The sequence below is a fragment of the Salmo salar genome, chromosome 24 (assembly GCF_965601325.2).
Source record: "Salmo salar chromosome 24, fSalSal1, whole genome shotgun sequence".
Lineage (NCBI taxonomy): Eukaryota > Metazoa > Chordata > Actinopteri > Salmoniformes > Salmonidae > Salmo > Salmo salar.
In genome coordinates, this window is record NC_138314.1 from 43973317 (window position 1) to 43992908 (window position 19592).

The 19592-nt window shown below is 45.5% G+C and overlaps 1 protein-coding gene across 2 annotated transcripts; it reads right to left on the bottom strand.

Annotated features, from left to right (window-relative positions):
* Positions 1 to 14974: 14974 nt before the first annotated feature.
* Positions 14975 to 19372, bottom strand: LOC145863984 (uncharacterized). 2 transcript variants are annotated; one of them, XM_082968726.1, is made up of 6 exons: positions 19054 to 19370; positions 18207 to 18779; positions 17953 to 18021; positions 17752 to 17826; positions 16968 to 17045; positions 14975 to 16876 (listed from the first exon to the last, which is right to left on the bottom strand). In XM_082968726.1, the coding sequence occupies exons 1-6, from the start codon at positions 19271 to 19273 to the stop codon at positions 15513 to 15515; spliced, it is 2379 nt and encodes a 792-aa protein (XP_082824852.1). In that variant the 5' UTR covers positions 19274 to 19370; the 3' UTR covers positions 14975 to 15512. The 2 variants fall into 2 exon arrangements, with proteins under 2 accessions (XP_082824852.1, XP_082824853.1); XM_082968727.1 differs by lacking the exons at positions 17752 to 17826; positions 17953 to 18021 and having other exon boundaries at positions 19054 to 19372.
* Between the last annotated feature and the right edge of the window lie 220 nt (positions 19373 to 19592).

A 19592-nucleotide genomic window follows, 5' to 3' on the forward strand; every position in this document is an offset into this window, starting at 1 on the left:
CCCTCTCCTCACCTCTCACCTGTCCCCTCTTCTCACCTCGCGCCTGTCCCCTCTCAACACCTGTCACCTGTCCCCTCTCAACACCTCTCACCTGTCCCCTCTCCTCACCTCTCACCTGTCCCCTCTCCTTACCTATGACCTGTCCCCTCTTCTCACCTCTCACTTGTCCCCTCTCCTCACCTCTCGCCTGTCCCCTCTCCTCTCCTCACCTCTCACCTGTCCCCTCTCAACACCTGTCACCTGTCCCCTCTCAACACCTCCTACATGTCCCCTCTCCTCACCTCTCGCCTGTCCCCTCTCCTCTCCTCACCTCTCACCTGTCCCCTCTCAACACCTGTCACCTGTCCCCTCTCAACACCTCCTACATGTCCCCTCTCCTCACCTCTCACCTGTCCCCTCTCCTTACCTATGACCTGTCCCCTCTTCTCACCTCTCACTTGTCCCCTCTCCTCACCTCTCGCCTGTCCCCTCTCCTCTCCTCACCTCTCACCTGTCCCCTCTCAACACCTGTCACCTGTCCCCTCTCAACACCTCCTACATGTCCCCTCTCCTCACCTCTCGCCTGTCCCCTCTCCTCTCCTCACCTCTCACCTGTCCCCTCTCAACACCTGTCACCTGTCCCCTCTCAACACCTCCTACATGTCCCCTCTCCTCACCTCTCACCTGTCCCCTCTCCTTACCTATGACCTGTCCCTTCTCCTCACCTCTCACCTGTCCCCTCTCCTCACCTCTCTCCTGTCCCCTCTCCTCACCTCTCTCCTGTCCCCTCTCCTCACCTATCTCCTGTCCCCTCTCCTCACCTATCTCCTGTCCCCTCTCCTCACCTCTCTCCTGTCCCCTCTCCTCACCTATCTCCTGTCCCCTCTCCTCACCTCTCTCCTGTCCCCTCTCCTCACCTCTCACCTGTCCCCTCTCCTCACCTCTCACCTGTCCCCTCTCCTTACCTATGACCTGTCCCCTCTTCTCACCTCTCACTTGTCCCCTCTCCTCACCTCTCACCTGTCCCCTCTCCTCACCTCTCGCCTGTCCCCTCTCCTCACCTCTCACCTGTCCCCTCTCCTCACCTCTCTCCTGTCCCCTCTCCTCACCTCTCTCCTGTCCCCTCTCCTCACCTCTCTCCTGTCCCCTCTCCTCACCTCTCTCCTGTCCCCTCTCCTCACCTCTCACCTGTCCCCTCTCCTCACCTCTCTCCTGTCCCCTCTCCTCACCTCTCACCTGTCCCCTCTCCTCACCTCTCTCCTGTCCCCTCTCCTCACCTCTCGCCTGTCCCCTCTCCTCTCCTCACCTCTCACCTGTCCCCGCTCAACACCTGTCACCTGTCCCCTCTCAACACCTCCTACATGTCCCCTCTCCTCACCTCTCACCTGTCCCCTCTCCTTACCTATGACCTGTCCCTTCTCCTCACCTCTCACCTGTCCCCTCTCCTCACCTCTCTCCTGTCCCCTCACCTCACCTCTCTCCTGTCCCCTCTCCTCACCTATCTCCTGTCCCCTCTCCTCACCTATCTCCTGTCCCCTCTCCTCACCTCTCTCCTGTCCCCTCTCCTCACCTATCTCCTGTCCCCTCTCCTCACCTCTCTCCTGTCCCCTCTCCTCACCTCTCACCTGTCCCCTCTCCTCACCTCTCACCTGTCCCCTCTCCTTACCTATGACCTGTCCCCTCTTCTCACCTCTCACTTGTCCCCTCTCCTCACCTCTCACCTGTCCCCTCTCCTCACCTCTCGCCTGTCCCCTCTCCTCACCTCTCACCTGTCCCCTCTCCTCACCTCTCTCCTGTCCCCTCTCCTCACCTCTCTCCTGTCCCCTCTCCTCACCTCTCTCCTGTCCCCTCTCCTCACCTCTCTCCTGTCCCCTCTCCTCACCTCTCACCTGTCCCCTCTCCTCACCTCTCTCCTGTCCCCTCTCCTCACCTCTCACCTGTCCCCTCTCCTCACCTCTCTCCTGTCCCCTCTCCTCACCTCTCGCCTGTCCCCTCTCCTCTCCTCACCTCTCACCTGTCCCCGCTCAACACCTGTCACCTGTCCCCTCTCAACACCTCCTACATGTCCCCTCTCCTCACCTCTCACCTGTCCCCTCTCCTCACCTCTCGCCTGTCCCCTCTCCTCTCCTCACCTCTCACCTGTCCCCTCTCAACACCTGTCACCTGTCCCCTCTCAACACCTCCTACATGTCCCCTCTCCTCACCTCTCGCCTGTCCCCTCTCCTCTCCTCACCTCTCACCTGTCCCCTCTCAACACCTGTCACCTGTCCCCTCTCAACACCTCCTACATGTCCCCTCTCCTCACCTCTCACCTGTCCCCTCTCCTCACCTCTCTCCTGTCCCCTCTCCTCACCTCTCTCCTGTCCCCTCTCCTCACCTCTCTCCTGTCCCCTCTCCTCACCTCTCACCTGTCCCCTCTCCTCACCTCTCTCCTGTCCCCTCTCCTCACCTCTCTCCTGTCCCCTCTCCTCACCTCTCTCCTGTCCCCTCTCCTCACCTCTCACCTGTCCCCTCTCCTCACCTCTCGCCAGCCTCCTTTCCACTCACCTCCTTCATCACCAAACATTCCTTCTCATCACCCCTCAACCTGAGCGTCTTCACTCTTTTCTTCTTTCCACTCCTCACCTTCTAACTCATTTTCTCCTTCTCCCTCACCTTCACCTCTCTCATCTCCATCACGTTTCTTCTTCTCCCTTCTCCCAGGAGTTGTGTTTTAGTGGTGTGTGTGTGTTTTGAGTATTCAGGAGTTGTGTTTTGGTGTGTCTGTTTTGGAGTATTCAGGAGTCTGCTCCCTCTCCTCTCTCTCTGTGGGCGAGAAATAGAGAGAACGAAAGAGAGAAAGTGTGTGTGTGTGTGTGTGGGGGCATGGTGTGGGGGCATGGTGTAGTAGAGAGCAGAGCAGAGCAGACCCCAGGTCTCAGACAGCTCTCTGTGTTTCCTCTGTAAGGTCTGATTCTGATTGGTTAGATTAAACACATTACAGGAACTTTACAAGATGCTCCGCTTGGTGGCTGAATTTATAGCTGAAACTTTGCTTTGCACAAACTCTGCTTGACAGATCAGAACGTTACAGAGCGCTGAAAACATGACTGTCTGTACCAAACCTGTGAGCCAGAAGATGGGCTTTTAGCCAGATTGTTGTTGAAAAACGACATCTATATAGCATTATTGAAAGCAGAAAGTCAGTTACCCAAGCTAACATTCAACTACAGTACATAGAAACATCATTCTGGCACTATGGGGACACTATTTAAATCCAATGCCGTCAGTACAGAATGTCTCTTTTCAGAGTCCTGGTGGAGATGGAGAGAGCTCTCAGGGCCAGAGAGAGTGGGTAGTTGATGTTCAATGTAGTAGGTTACCATTTCATTTAAAGTGCATTGAGCCTCAGTGAAAAGCTCTGTAATAAAGATAATGTATTATTGTTAAGGTGTGGCTGCCACTTCCTGTCGTGAGAGCCAGTGTTAGACTTAGACATACCTGTGTATAATGTCATCACACAAACCCCAGCATTCAACACACACAACCCCCCCCCCCCCCCCCCCCTGTCCTGAATAGACGTGTGTGTGTGTGTGACAGGGACTCAGACAGGAAATCAAGAATATGCTTCATTGATGTTCGGAAGACAACTGACTTTAAATGAACATTTATAACTTTCATCAGAAGTAACTTCACAAACAATTATTATATATTATTTACAGGTTTCAGGAATTCCAGTGTCTTGACCCATGCTAATCCTGGTCAACAATCCAATAGACAAATATCCCACACACTCCAGATAATAACAACACCAAAAGTAGTGACAATGTTGACTTTTAGTCTCTCTCTCAATGACCTCATTTATATTCCACATGTCTGTACAATCACTTCAGAGTCTGGGGTCAGAAACCATGTGGAGTCTGGTCTGTAGACCTCTCACTCTCCTCAACATTAAATAACTCTTACGGACAGATTGGGTTGGAACCAAAGTCTCATGTGGACCACAAGACTGTGTTAGCTTCCACAAGTCTTCAGGTCTCAGATATGGTGACTATTACACCGGCTTGGTTCACCCAACCACAAGGAGGCATTTAAAGCTCTTAGGGAATAAACCTAGTCCTTAACTACAAATCACTTTCAATGGAGATTCTTAACCTGTTAGGGCTAGGGGGCAGTATTGACACGGCCGGATAAAAAAACTTACCCTGCTGTCTCTCTCCTCTCTGTCTCTCTGTCACTCAGCTGTCTCTCTCTCTCTCTCCTCTCTGTCTCTCTGTCACTCAGCTGTCTCTCTCTCTCCTCTCTGTCACTCAGCTGTCTCTCTCTCTCTCTCCTCTCTGTCTCTCTGTCACTCAGCTGTCTCTCTCTCTCCTCTCTGTCACTCAGCTGTCTCTCTCTCTCCTCTCTGTCACTCAGCTGTCTCTCTCTCTCATTTCCTCTCCCTCTCTTTGGGAAAACACATTACTGAAACAATTAAAGTCATTTATATGAAATATTTGTGTGTTGATTCATTAACCGTGTGTTGTAGAGTGTAGTGATAGAACATACTAAGAGAAGCATGCAGTCTGGTGTCACGTCAAATAGCATCTCAACTCTCCATAGATCACCAGCATTATAAACTAGTAACAATCACAGTCATCAGGTTGTAATGAGATGGATCTTAGTAGGAGGGGATTGTTGCATCACTTGTACTGTTCCTGTTTAGTTTTACTGTCCACTGTCTATCCTTGAGGGACTCTCCAGTGTTTTGGCTGGAGGTGGTTGGAGTCCTCCTGTAGGTTAAACACACTCAGTAGAGAAACATGTTTATGAATGAATGGATGGATGGACTAGAGAGGAGGTCTAGGATCAAACATACAGTCTATGTGGATAAGAGAAGAAATGCAGAGTGTGTGTGTGCTTGTGTGCATGTGTTGTGTTTGTTTTAGGAGGGCGTGTGTCTGAGGAAGGTCAGTATGAATCTCTAGTGAGTGTGTTGTGTTTTGAAACCTTCCAAGCAATCTGTGGTTAGATTGAGCAGAAATCATCGTTAGCCAATCAACACCCACAGAACTGTTCTGAATTAAACTATGACTAACTCACCAACTTAACACAAAACAGACCAACAGCACATTACAGAGAGAGAGAGAGAGAGAGAGAGAGAGAGAGAGAGAGAGAGAAAGAGAGAGAGAGAGCTCAGCCCTCCCCACCAAGAGACTAACAAGGGTTCTATAACAGAGGCAGTCTACCAGTGTGTGTCTCAGTAACGTGTAAAAGGGATTGGCAGACACCAGCACTCATATTGTATGTTACAGTGCTGCTGGTTTATATGACTGAATGAGGTAGAAGGAGCCCAAAGGCCAGCAGATGGCAATGTTGACTCATTTCATCTTACCATTTACATTTAAGTCATTTAGCAGACGCTCTTATCCAGAGCGACTTACAAATTGGTGCATTCACCTTATGACATCCAGTGGAACAACCACTTTACAATAGTACATCTGAATCTTTTAGGGTGGGGGGGGGGGGGGGGGGGCAGAAGGATTACTTTATCCTATCCCAGGTATTCCTTAAAGAGGTGGGGTTTCAGGTGTCTCCGGAAGGTGGTGATTGACTCCGCTGTCCTGGCGTCGTGAGGGAGCTTGTTCCACCATAGGGGTGCCAGAGCAGTGAACAGTTTTGACTGGGCTGAGCGGGAACTGTGCTTCCTCAGAGGTAGGGGGGCCAGCAGGCCAGAGGTGGATGAGCGCAGTGCCCTCGTTTGGGTGTAGGGACTGATCAGAGCCTGAAGGTAGGAAGGTGCCGTTCCCCTCACGGCTCCGTAGGCAAGCACCATGGTCTAGTAGCGGATGCGAGCTTCAACTGGAAGCCAGTGGAGAGAGCGGAGGAGCAGGGTGACGTGAGAGAACTTGGGAAGGTTGAACACCAGACGGGCTGCGGCGTTCTGCATGAGTTGTAGGGGTTTAATGGCACAGGCAGGGAGCCCAGCCAACAGCGAGTTGCAGTAATCCAGACGGGAGATGACAAGTGCCTGGATTAGGACCTGCGCCGCTTCCTGTGTGAGGCAGGGTCGTACTCTGCGAATGTTGTAGAGCATGAACCTACAGGATCGGGTCACCGCCTTGATGTTAGTGGAGAACGACAGGGTGTTGTCCAGGGTCACGCCAAGGTTCTTAGCACTCTGGGAGGAGGACACAATGGAGTTGTCAACCGTGATGGCGAGATCATGGAACTGGCAGTCCTTCCCCGGGAGGAAAAGCAGCTCCGTCTTGCCGAGGTTCAGCTTGAGGTGGTGATCCGTCATCCACACTGATATGTCTGCCAGACATACAGAGATGCGATTCGCCACCTGGTTATCAGAAGGGGGAAAGGAGAAGATGAATTGTGTGTCGTCTGCATAGCAATGATAGGAGAGACCATGTGAGGATATGACAGAGCCAAGTGACTTGGTGTATAGCGAGAATAGGAGAGGGCCTAGAACAGAGCCCTGGGGGACACCAGTGGTGAGAGCACGTGTTGCGGAGACAGATTCTCGTCACGCCACCTGGTAGGAGCGACCTGTCAGGTAGGAGCGACCTGTCAGGTAGGACGCAATCCAAGCGTGGGCCGCGCCGGAGATACCGAACTCGGAGAGGGTGGAGAGGAGGATCTGGTGGTTCACAGTATCAAAGGCAGCAGATAGGTCTAAAAGGATGAGAGCAGAGGAGAGAGAGTTAGCTTTAGCAGTGCGGAGAGCCTCCGTGACACAGAGAAGAGCAGTCTCAGTTGAATGACCAGTCTTGAAACCTGACTGATTTGGATCAAGAAGGTAATTCTGAGAGAGATAGCAAGAGAGCTGGCCAAGGACGGCACGCTCCAAAGGGAATGTATGCAGCTGGCTGTACACTGTATCCCCGTGCATCGGGTCGTACAGAAAACATTCTCTATTCAGGCTGCAAGGCATGTTGCATATCGCATTCGGCCAATCAGGTAGCAGCAGTCTGTTTTTTCACCCCTGGTCTGATTGGCTGAACGCGATAATCAACATGGGACTATCATTATTCACTGTAGCATGGTGGTAGAAAAGGGTGTTTCATAAAGAAAGGATGCATATTTACCCTGTTTTTTCCCTGCCTTCTCACCATTAAATCGGGTTAAGGAGGAAATTGATGCCTTTGCATCCTGAATGGAGAATATTTTATGTATTAACCGATCCACGGGGGATGAGAGTGTATAGCCAGCTGCATACATTTCCTTCAGAGTATGTGAGCTGATTTGAGTGTTCAGAAATCCGGTTCATTGCTCACAGAGGGTTCTTGCACACTCCTTCAGCGCTCCATGTCCTTTGAGTTTGCATCCCAATATTACACTTTATATACATAACAGAAGACAGAAATATAACAAAACTGTTCTACATAAACAACACCAGATTAATTTGTTTAAATAATAATAGTCTCTATTGATTATGAAATTCTGAAAAATATGAATAACATTCCAGCCCGAGGCCAAAGAGGTGCTTTTGGTCATTAACACCAGGAAAGGGCTACCCAACACCCATCTATTTTGGTGACTACCTGGACCTACCATTTGGTTTGGAAGTATTGAAAGAAATCCAGATGATTTGAATGAAAAGGTGACTGTAAGAAGCATTCATCATTTCAAATAGGATATTTTATCATATTAAACAACATATAAACACTAAATAGATGTCTCTCCACTCACACTCCTCCAGGACCAGATGTCTCTCCACTCACACTCCTCCAGGACCAGATGTCTCTCCACTCACACTCCTCCAGGACCAGATGTCTCTCCACTCACACTCCTCCAGGACCAGATGTCTCTCCACTCACACTCCTCCAGGACCAGATGTCTCTCCACTCACACTCCTCCAGGACCAGATGTCTCTCCACTCACACTCCTCCAGGACCAGATGTCTCTCCACTCACACAGGAGCTGTGTAGAAAGAGAGGAGAGCTGCGAGGACAGGGAGGATGTTTTAGTCATTTTGAAGCTGAAGTCTCAGCCAGTGAGAGTGGAGATGTTGGACTGATGAATGGAAGTATGGAGGAAGAAAGAGAAGAACAAAAGGATGGACTGACTAATAGAAGTAAAGAATAAATAAATAAATGGATGTACAGATCAACAGAGAAGATGACTGAGTATTAACAGTAGAGACGCTGACTAGCGTCAGTAGCGATGTTGCCGCGTGGTGGAACTAGGTTCTCTCTGCTCTCCATCAGAGCCAGCCAGAGGAGTCTGTTTGTGAGGGAGAAAGAACAGAGAAGATGACAGTTTTAACAGTAGAGATGGTGACTGGTGGATCTCAGAGTGAGACATCTTATGACTGCATATCAGATAACTATCTCCATGATGCGACAGACCTGGAACATTGGGTTCTCCTGGACCTGGGGACTATCCAGAGCAGACTGACATGTCCTTCAGAACAAGGAACACTGGCCAACGCCTTCCCTCCACCAATCAAAGAGGAGTACGTACGCGTTTACCCACAAGTCTGTAGGGACCACTGTACTCTGAGCATAGAGCTGATGGACTGTGAGCTTACAGGTCAGTGACATCATCACCTGAAGTCACCTGTTTATATATGCTTCATCAGACCATGGTCCAATGGGAAACCTTTATTTAACACCCTGCTCATACAGTTAGGACCAAAACAGTCATTCATTGTAATCAGATCAGCATGTCATGATGGTGTTGTGACACTAAAGTTCAGTTTGTGATTTCCAGATGTACTTGTGTGTCCAAATTAGTGATGTGTTTTAGTGGTTGGTGTACGGTGGCTCACACGGTCCACTTCATGACCACCACTTCCTCCTTCTCCTATTTCTTTACTTCCTGTATCTCAGTGTCTGTCTATTGTTCTGTGATTCTGTTCATCCAGGCTGTTCTGAGCCTCTGGGTCTGAAGGGGGGTCAGGTGCAGCACTCCCAGCTAACCTTGTCCACTGTGAACCAGATCCTGGGTATGGGCCTGCTGGCCTGGACACCTAACAGAGCCAGAATGGACCACCAGGCCAAGGTCAACTTATGGACCACAGCAATCAATGACCACAACCTGTGGATTCAGGTATGGGTGATGGGGAGAGGTAGGAGAAGAAGGAGGGAGGAGTACTAGAAAGAGAGATCGTTTTTGAATTAATGGATGATCTCTCCTCCTTTGCTCTCTCTCCCTCCTCTCTCTCTCTCTCTCTCTCTCTCTCTCTCTCTCTCTCCCTCCCTCCTCTCTCTCCCTCCTCCTCTCTCTCTCTCTCCCAGGTAGACATGTTAATTCCCACTAAAGTATCAGGTATGGTGACTCAGGATCTAAGGACTTTGGCCGTGTCCAGTTTGTACGCTCCTATAAACTAGCCTACAGCAATGATGGACTGAGGTGGACTATATACCAGGAGGAAGCACAATACAAGGACAAGGTATAAACACATGATCATATGGATTGATTGAGTGATTGATTGATTAAGACACAGAAACAGAAAAGAGATCTCAGACATGAAACAGAGACCATTTATACCTGGTTCTAACATGCCTCCTTTGTCCTGATCTTATATAATAATAATAATAATAATAATAATGATTATAATATTTGCCTTCTTTTTTTACGTGCATAGATGTTACATATGGATGTCCCCAGCAGGAATCAAACCTACAACCTTTGGTGGTGCACTCTGCTCCACTGACTGAGACACATTTATGGAAGGATGTAGATGATTAAAAGACACATTATGATGTGATTGTGATTTTCCTGAACCCCTCTGGAGGTAGTCAGACATGCTTTGTGTCTGGATATCTTACAAGTGTAGACAGATGTGGAAAGTTAAACTATTTAAATCATCATTATCCTGCCTTTTAAAATCATTGTCAGGTGGCACCATTGACTTATGACATCAATATGTGTCTTAAATAAATACATTTTCTGATGTAAAAACAGCCCTCTGAAAGGACAAAGCTCCTCTAAATAACCAGAACATTTAAAAGGAGACATCTTACATACATCGTAAATGAAAAGTTACAACATTATTCACGCTATATTGTGAGTATCAAGGTATTTTTGGGGACAGAAAATGTAATCCAAAGTGTGCTTACTACTGTACAACATAACCACTGATATGGTATTTAATGATACTAATTTAACACAATATTGTTGAGGTAACATATACTATGTGTGATACAAAGCAACAAAACTCTTTCTATATAGTAAAACAAGCAACATAATACTTATATTTCTCTGTGTGTCTGTTTGGATATCAAATCAAAATAGTTGGAATCAAGTATTGGAGTCAGGTGTTGAAAGGACAACTGCTACTCCTATAGTCCTCATTGTTCCTCCTGCTCCCGTGTGGCTCAGTTGGTAGAGCATGGTGTTTGCAATGCCAGGGATGTGGGTTCAATTCCCACGGGGGACCAGTATGGAAAAAATGTATGAAATGTATGGATTCACTACTGTAAGTCGCTCTGGATAAGAGCGTCTGCTAAATGACTAAAATGTAAATGTAAAATGCTCCTCTGGTGGTGTAACAGAGACATCTGGTGGTCAGAGAAGGTTAATGCATGTCTATTTAATTACTCACCTATCAGTCACATGGACATCTGCATTCAGACTGATGCTCCATCACTTCCTCTGGTCTTCTCAAACTGCTTTCCTAGAGTAGTAGTAGTAGTAGTAGTAGTAGCAGTAGCAGCAGTAGTAGTCAGTAGGAAGTATTAGTAGTGTAATACCCTTGTTTGAACTAGGTATTGAGTTTGTTCTTGTTAAAACCAAGTAGTGAGTTTATAATTAATTGGTATTATATTTAAAAGGTGATTGAATTGCTCCTAAATTGTAATGTTGTTAATGCATTTCTTTTTGATGAAATATTGATTTATCCTGTTAGGGCTAGGGGGCAGTATTGACACGGCCGGATAAAAAAACGTACCCGATTTAATCTGGTTACTACTCCTGCCCAGTAACTAGAATATGCATATAATTGGCTTTGGATAGAAAACACCCTAAAGTTTCTAAAACTGTTTGAATGGTGTCTGTGAGTATAACAGAACTCAAATGGCAGGCCAAAACCTGAGAAGATTCCATGCAGGAGATTCCATTCCATGTGTTTCATCTTGGCTCTTTTTATTGAAGACTGAGGATCTTTGCTCTAACGTGACACTTCCTACGGCTCCCATAGGCTCTCAGAGCCCGGGAAAAAGCTGAACGATATCGAGGCAGCCTCTGGCTGAAACACATTATCGCTTTTGGCAAGTGGCCGATCAGAGTACTATGGGCTTAGGCGCGTGCCCGAGTCGACCCCATGCTTTATTTTCTTTCGTCTGTTTACCTAAACGCAGATTCCCGGTCGGAATATTATCGCTTTTTTCTGAGAAAAATGGCATATAAATTGATTTTAAACAGCGGTTGACATGCTTCGAAGTACGGTAATGGAATATTTAGACATTTTTTGTCACGAATTGCGCCATGCTCGTCACCCTTATTTACCCTTTCGGATAGTGTCTTGAACGCACGAACAAAACGCCGCTATTTGGATATAACAATGGATTATTTGGGACCAAACCAACATTTGTTATTGAAGTAGAAGTCCTGGGAGTGCATTCTGACGAAGACAGCAAAGGTAATAACATTTTTCTTATAGTAAATCTGACTTTGGTGAGTGCTAAACTTGCTGGGTGTCTAAATAGCTAGCCCTGTGATGCCGGGCTATCACCGAAAAGCTATTTTAAAATCTGACATATCGAGTGCATAGAGGAGTTCTGTATCTATAATTCTTTAAAAAATTGTTATGCTTTTTGTGAACGTTTATCGTGAGTAATTTAGTAAATTCACCGGCAGTGTTCGGTGGGAATGCTAGTCACATGCTAGTCACATGCTAATGTAAAAAGCTGGTTTTTGATATAAATATGAACTTGATTGAACAAAACATGCATGTATTGTATAACATAATGTCCTAGGGTTGTCATCTGATGAAGATCATCAAAGGTTAGTGCTGCATTTAGCTGTGGTTTGGGTTTATGTGACATTATATGCTAGCTTGAAAAATGGGTGTCTGATTATTTCTGGCTGGGTACTCTGCTGACATAATCTAATGTTTTGATTTCATTGTAAAGCCTTTTTGAAATCGGACAGTGTGGTTAGATTAACGAGAGTCTTGTCTTTAAAATGTTGTAAAATAGTCATATGTTTGAAAAATTGAAGTTTTTGCATTTTTGAAGTTTTTGAACAACGCGCCACGGGATTACACTGGCTGTTACGTAGATGGGACGATTTGGTGCCACCTACCCTAGAGAGGTTAATGTATAAGTGAATAGTTTGGTTTACATTTAAATGTAAGTTTTGACCAATAGGGTCGCTCGTTAAGCTGTGGCCAATGGGAGAGTTGACCTGCTTAACGGCAGGCCTGAGGGGAAAAGAGAGGGAGAGAGACGTTGGGAGAACGGATGGATTTTTACATTACGACCGTTGGTGAAGAAAAATGATGAAAGAAGACGACAAAACTAGAACAAACCCCATACCTACTAAGACATGAAGGGAAATACCCATTTTACTTTATAAGAGTTGTTATCATTTTGTTAAGACTTACTAAAGACTGAAGCTACCGTCTCATCGTGGAGGTATTTGCAGGCCTTGAGGTTAGCCTAGCATCGTGTGACACCGAGAGAGAATCGCTTGGGAAAGCTGAACGAGTTCATGTTGCCATGGGGATATCGGTTACTGCTAAGGAGTACTGTCTGCATTGGTAGCTGTGCTTGCTGTGGACTTTGTGAGGAAACCTGCATGGAACTACCATACTTCACTGAGGGAATATCTACTAAGTAGTGAGTAACTACAACAGTGGGGTGCTTCTGGACTTTATGTGTGTCGTCGTTTTTATTTGAGCTCCAACGCGCGCCAACGGGTTAATTAATCAAACTTGAATTAATTTGGACACGGGTTGTGCACAACTTCATTGGGGTTTATTATTACTTTATTTATTTTGATGTTGTGCTATGAAAATGTAATAATACACATATTGAACCTTATATATGTTGTCTTGGTGGAGTGATTTATTGTTTCAATTTAATTGAATGCATGGGATAGTTTATCCTGATACAATAACAGAAACCTATAATCATTTCATCTGAAGTTAATACCCTATTGTCATAACCCTAGATAGTTTACAATAGGATATCTTATTGGAGATGTCCTTCTCACCTAACATCCCATGCTGTTGAGATACTCTACATAAGTTAATATTGTGAGAGTCATATTCGAGCCTGGTGAGAGGGTTACAGTAGTTAGTAGTAGCAGTAGTAGTAGTTGTAGTTTAGAGGTCGACCGATTATGATTTTTCGATACAGATACCGATTATTGGAGGACACTGTCACGGCCCCTCGGCAGTGCAGGGGCGGTTCCTCCTGCAGGCAGAGGAGGTTCATTAGTGATTGGACTGGTTCACTAACCTCTCTCTCGCTCTCTAACCTCACTAACCTCTCTCTCGCTCTCTGCTCCTCCAGGTGTGATCCTGTTTTGTTTGTTCCTTTGTAGTTTTACATAGTTTCCACTCAGTCATATTCACACACACAGATTCACGCATCTCTGCACTTTACATCCACCCTACATTATGACATTTCCACACCTCATTCCTTTTTCTTTGTTTAAAGTTAATAGTTTCTGGTTTATAATAAAGAACCTTTTTGATTGGCCTATACCTGTTGTTCGTGTCCCCTCATTTTTGCCACAGGCTATGAGCAGGCCTGTGACAACCCAAAAAAGCCGATACCGATTAATCTGCCGATTATTTTAATTTATTTGTTTGTAATGATAATTACAACAATACTGAATGAACACTTATTTTAACTTAATATAATACATAAATACTAACAATTTAGCCTCAAATTAATAATGAAACATGTTCAATTTGGTTTAAATAATGCAACAACAAAGTGTTGGAGAAGAAAGTAAAAGTGCAGTATGTGCCATGTAAAAAAGCTAACGTTTAAGTTCCTTGCTCAGAACATGAGAACATATGAAAGCTGGTGGTTCCTTTTAACATGAGTCTTCAATATTCCCAGGTAAGAAGTTTTAGGTTGTAGTTATTATAGGAATTATAGGACTATTTCTATCTATACCATTTGTATTTCATATACCTTTGACTATTGGATGTTCTTATAGGCACTTTAGTATTGCCAGTGTAACAGTATAGCTTCCATCCCTCTCCTCACTCCTACCTGGGCTCAAACTAGGAACACATCGACAACAGCCACCCTCGAAGCAGCGTTACCCATGTAGAGCAAGGGGAACAACTACTCCAAGTCTCAGAGCGAGTGACGTTTGAAACTCTATTAGCGCACACCCGGCTAACTAGCTAGCCATTTCACATCGGTTACACCAGCCTAATCTTGGGAGTTGAGAGGCTTCAAGTCATAAACAGCGCAATGCTTGAAGAGTTGCGAAGAGCTGCTGGCAAAATGCACAACAGTGCTGTTTGAATGAATGCTTACAAGCCTGCTGGTGCCTACCACCACTCAGTCAGACTGCTCTATCAAATATCAAATCATAGACTTAATTATAATATAATAAACACACAGAAATACGAGCCTTAGGTCATTAATATGGTCGAATCTGGAAACTATCATCTCGAAAACAAAACGTTTATTTTTTTCAGTGAAATACGGAACCGTTCCTTATTTTATCTAACGGGTGGCATCCCTAAGTCTTTTTTTATCTGCAAATTGGTGGCCAAAAATACCGATTACCGATTGTTATGAAAACTTGAAATCGGCCATTCCGATTAATCGGTCGACCTCTATTGTAGTTGGTAGTAGTTGGTAGTAGTAGTAGTTGGTAGTAGTGGTAGTAGTAGTTGTAGTTAGTAGTGGTAGTAGTAGTACTGTAGTAGTTGTAAGTAGCAGCAGTAGTAGTAGTAGTAATATCAGGTAAAGAGAGAGACTAGCCCAGTGTTGACAGCTCAGTGTCGACAACTCAGTGTTGATAGCTCAGTATTGACAGCTCAGTGTTGACAGCTCAGCTCTGTACTGTAGAGAATCAACCAAGACAAACAATGTCCAAACACTGATGGCTTACAAAGTTACATTTCTTTATTTCAACAATATCAGTCTCATGTGGTATCAGAGTTCCATTGGGATAGATTGTAACTCAATATTAGGAAGGTGTTCTTAATGTTTTGTGCACTCAGTGTATATTTAAAGTTTCAACATGAAACAATATGATTGATTAAGAACAGGAAGTAGTGTGTGGTAAATACAGTATGGTTCTCTCTGGTCAATAGTAGACCTCCTCAAACACCGAGTAAAAGTCTCACTCAGATCTTTAGAGTTCTCAGGATCTGACTCCGCCCGCTGACCTCCTGACCCCCCACAACCCTCTCCATTCTAAAAGGCTGCAGTGCAAAGGTCAATAATCTACGTTGGTTTGGAATTCTGTCTCATCAAGATCTTTACAGACCTCCCTCCCCTCCTTCTCTAGACACTGTAGACTGGACCAGACATTGTTCTGACCTGTTTTCCCCATGACCACCATGATCCATGGTCACTCACCACGGTACAGTGGACAGTAGACCTGGTCTGGTTCTACACATAGACGGTGATGGTGAATCATATCAGATTGTGGAGAAGCCAACTTGATGAGTTTCTCCTGACCCAGCCCAACATCCCTATCAGTGCCCTCTGACCTCTCCCCTCTCGTTCCAGTCTCTTCTGCAACACTGAGTGAGCTTCCCTGACCTCTTTCAAGTTCTGTCTTAGTCTCTCCATTTCTCCATCCTTCTCCTCCATATGTCTATTCTTCTCCTTCATCTGTCTATCCTTCTCCTTCATCTGTCTATTCTTCTCCTCCATCTGTCTGCTGAACTCTCTCTGCATCTTTGTCTGTGAGATCATCACGTTCCTCTGTAACTCAGGTAGGACTATCTTCATCAGGTTTCTCTCTGCTTCAACTCTGGCCTCTCCTTCATAGTTCTCCATCTCCTGTCTGTGTCTCTCCTCCATCTCCCTCCTCTCATTCTCTCTCTTCTCTCTAAATCTCTCCAGCTTTCTCTCCATCTCCTCCCTCCTATCAGACTCCCTCTTCAGCTCCCTCTCCAGCTCTCTTTTCTTCTCCTCATCCCTCTCTTCTTTCACCTGTCTCTCCAGTTCACTGGTTCTTTCACTGAGTGTTCTGATATCTCCCTCATGTTCCTGGATCACTCCCTCTATCTTTATCAGAGAGTCCTGCAACTCCTTCTCAAGCCTCTCTCTCAAGTCTCTCTCGTCCCTCTGTTTCCTCTCTCCTCTCTCTCTCTGGATCTTTCCCTCCATCTCTCTAACCTGGTCCTCCGCCTCCTGGTAGGTCTGACTGCTGTAGAATCTCTCTCTGTTTCCTGCCACCATCTCCTCTACCTGCTCCAGCATCTCTGATACCTGAGTGCCATGGGCCCTGTCCTTAATGTTGAGGACGTGGTACCTGCTCCCACTTTTCTCTACAAGCTGCTGGAGGTCCTGACTTCCTGCTTGGAGAAACTCCTCAATGCTCTGCTCTTTCAGGCCATCATCATGGGTGAATAGAATCACAGTGTGTTCCCAACAACCCTCCCCAAACATCTCCTCTATTCTCTCCAGCACCCCTCTCTCCTCCCCCTTAGAGGGCTCCACTGGTATGACCAGGAGGAAGGCGTGGGGTCCCGGGGCAGACAGACGGACACAGAGCCCCACATCCTGTCTCATCTCCTCCAGAGAGAGTCCAGGACAGAACCAGTCTGGAGTGTCCACCAGCACCAGCCGTCTCCCACACACGTCCCCCCCTCTCCTCTTACTCCTCTGGGTCACTGCAGAGGGGCTGGCCTGGGCCCCAAATTCTTCTCTGCCCAGGATGGTGTTTCCTGCTGCACTCCTCCCAGCCCCAGTCCTCCCCAGCAGCACCAGTCTCAGCTCAGACACACTGGGAGACACTGGGGAGTCTGGACTGCTGCTCTCTCCTCCCACTGCAACACAACACACAGCACTGATCAACACACTGACTCTGGAGGATGTACAACAGTGTCAAATATAATATAATCTACATCCATAACTCACTAAGTGGAGGAATTAACTCCATGCTGTTTCTCCTCCTCAGTGGAAGTGTGGGGTCTGTATCTGAGGTCTCTCCTCCCACTGTAACACAACATAGAGAACTGGTCAACATACTGACTCATCAGAGACACATTTAAAACATAGTATAAACAAACTACAAATACATTACACATCATAGTGAAATATAGGTTATTGGAGACAATAGAGAATATCAAGATTGATGACAGTTTGAGACAACATGTATAACTCACTAAGTGAAGGATGGTCCACTACAGACTAGAAACAGTAGGAGACAACAGGACAATATTGATAACTCACTAAGTGGAGGATGGTCCACTATAGACTAGAAACAGTAGGAGACAACAGGACAATATTGATAACTCACTAAGTGAAGGATGGTCCACTATAGACTAGAAACAGTAGGAGACAACAGGACAATATTGATAACTCACTAAGTGGAGGATGGTCCACTATAGACTAGAAACAGTAGGAGACAACAGGACAATATTGATAACTCACTAAGTGGAGGATGGTCCACTATAGACTAGAAACAGTAGGAGACAACAGGACAATATTGATAACTCACTAAGTGGAGGATGGTCCACTATAGACTAGAAACAGTAGGAGACAACAGGACAATATTGATAACTCACTAAGTGAAGGATGGTCCACTATAGACTAGAAACAGTAGGAGACAACAGGACAATATTGATAACTCACTAAGTGGAGGATGGTCCACTATAGACTAGAAACAGTAGGAGACAACAGGACAATATTGATAACTCACTGGATGGAGGAAGCTCCTTGCTGCGTCTCCTCCTGACTGGGAGTATGGAACCTGTATCTGACGTCTCTCCATGTTCTAAAATAATAGAACAACCATTTAGAATGGGAACATTTACCTCAGTGACACATGAAGACACATAGACCTACTGAAGGGGAGTTCTGGGTTTCTATTGAAATGTTAAGTATCACATATCTCACTCACCAGTCATCTGGGCTGAGATCTCTCTTCTCAGTCTCTCTACCTCAGTCTTCACATCACATATCTGTTGAGCTGAAATAACAAAGGAGGACTAGGATCTGAATTCTGTGTTTTAGACTTTAGACAGAAATATGATGCAGAGGGAAAGTATGAAGTGATGGACAACAATATTCACAACTCAGTGGAGAGTCGACAATAACCTGAGAATTGAGGAAAGTACAGAAGACTAAATGTATTAATGGTGTGAATAATCTTACCCAGTTCAGCATTTTCATTGTTGACATCCTCCACCTGTTTGTCTCTTTCCTTTAACTGCTTCTCTCTCTCCTCTAGTAGGTTATCTTTCTCTTCTACTTCCTGCCTCCTCTCTTTTAGTTCCTTTTCTTTTCCCTCCAGTACTTTGTCTCTCTCTTCCAGCTGTTTGTCTCTCTCTTCCAGCTGTTTGTCTCTCTCTTCCAGCTGTTTGTCTCTCTCTTCCAGTAGTCTGTCCTTCTCTCCCAGTCTGTGGTTGCTGTCCTCTAGTTGAAGGTCTTTGTCCTGCAGTAGGACTCTGAAGTTCTCTACTTGGCTGTTCTTGTCCTGCAGGTTCTTTCTCAGTATCTCTAGTTGAATGTCTCTGTCCTTTAGTTGCTTGTCTTTCTCTTCCAGTTGGTTTTCTTTCTCTTCTAATAGTTTCTCCCTCTGTCCCATTATCTGGTTCTTCTCCTCCAGGAGTCTCTCTTTCTCTCTCACTTCCTGGGTCATATCATCCAGTTGTGTGTCTTTCTCCTCTAGTTGTTTCATCATCTCCTGTCTTAAAATCTCTTTTAATTCTTTTTCCATCTTCAACTCTGAGAGACAGCAATTAACATATGTAGTTGGTTGTTTGAATAAGTCATATATTAATTCATTCAATAGTATGCCTAGAAAGACATTATCATTTGATGGAGGTGGTACAATAATGTGTAATTATTTCCTACAGTCAACAGTTATCTGAGCTGAACCAATCATCAACTGGTCTATTGACTATTTGATACATTACAAATGAATTAGTCTGAAAAACTGAATGACATCACTCATGTTCCCTGATTCAACCCTCTCTCCTCCAGACTCTCTCATACTTACCAAGCTCACCAGCTGATGCCTCCCTCTTCAGCTTGTCCTCCTGGGTCTCATGTTGTAAATACTGTGATACTGATCCTACGGTGTAAAACAGAGAGGTGAGTTCTGTGTGGTAGACTACATCACTATATACAGAACAAACAGGACCAATCACATTTCTCCTGTCACTCAAGCCTCCTTCATGTAGGGACTGTGGGCACCAATGAGATCTGGTTAACTTCATAAATAATGTTGTTTTGTTATTGGCCTATCTCTGATCAAATTATTATTTTCATTGTTAGTGATAACCAGCATTGGGCTCTATGGCAGATACAGGATATTGTGACAGGAGGCAGGGTTCTATGGAATATACATTCAGTAGAATTTGAAGAACATCTGACATCTTTATCCAACCTACCTTGAGAACATTTGGGGAGAGTATTGATAAATGTAAAGAAACTGATTTAATTTGTAGCCTTGAAGAAGACACACTGCTGTTCACAAGGCCTGTAGTTTTTATAGTATCAGATTAACACTCTGGTCTGTTCTTTGTCTTGTGTTAT

Coding starts and splice junctions, on each gene's coding strand:
- LOC145863984 (XM_082968726.1), bottom strand. CDS start 19,273: ATGAAGTTAACCAGATCTCATTGGTGCCCACAGTCCCTACATGAAGGA. Junction 18,022..18,206: donor CAATGAAAATGCTGAACTGG/GTAAGATTATTC, acceptor TTGTTATTTCAG/CTCAACAGATATGTGATGTG. Junction 17,046..17,751: donor CAAGGAGCTTCCTCCATCCA/GTGAGTTATCAA, acceptor GTTGTGTTACAG/TGGGAGGAGAGACCTCAGAT.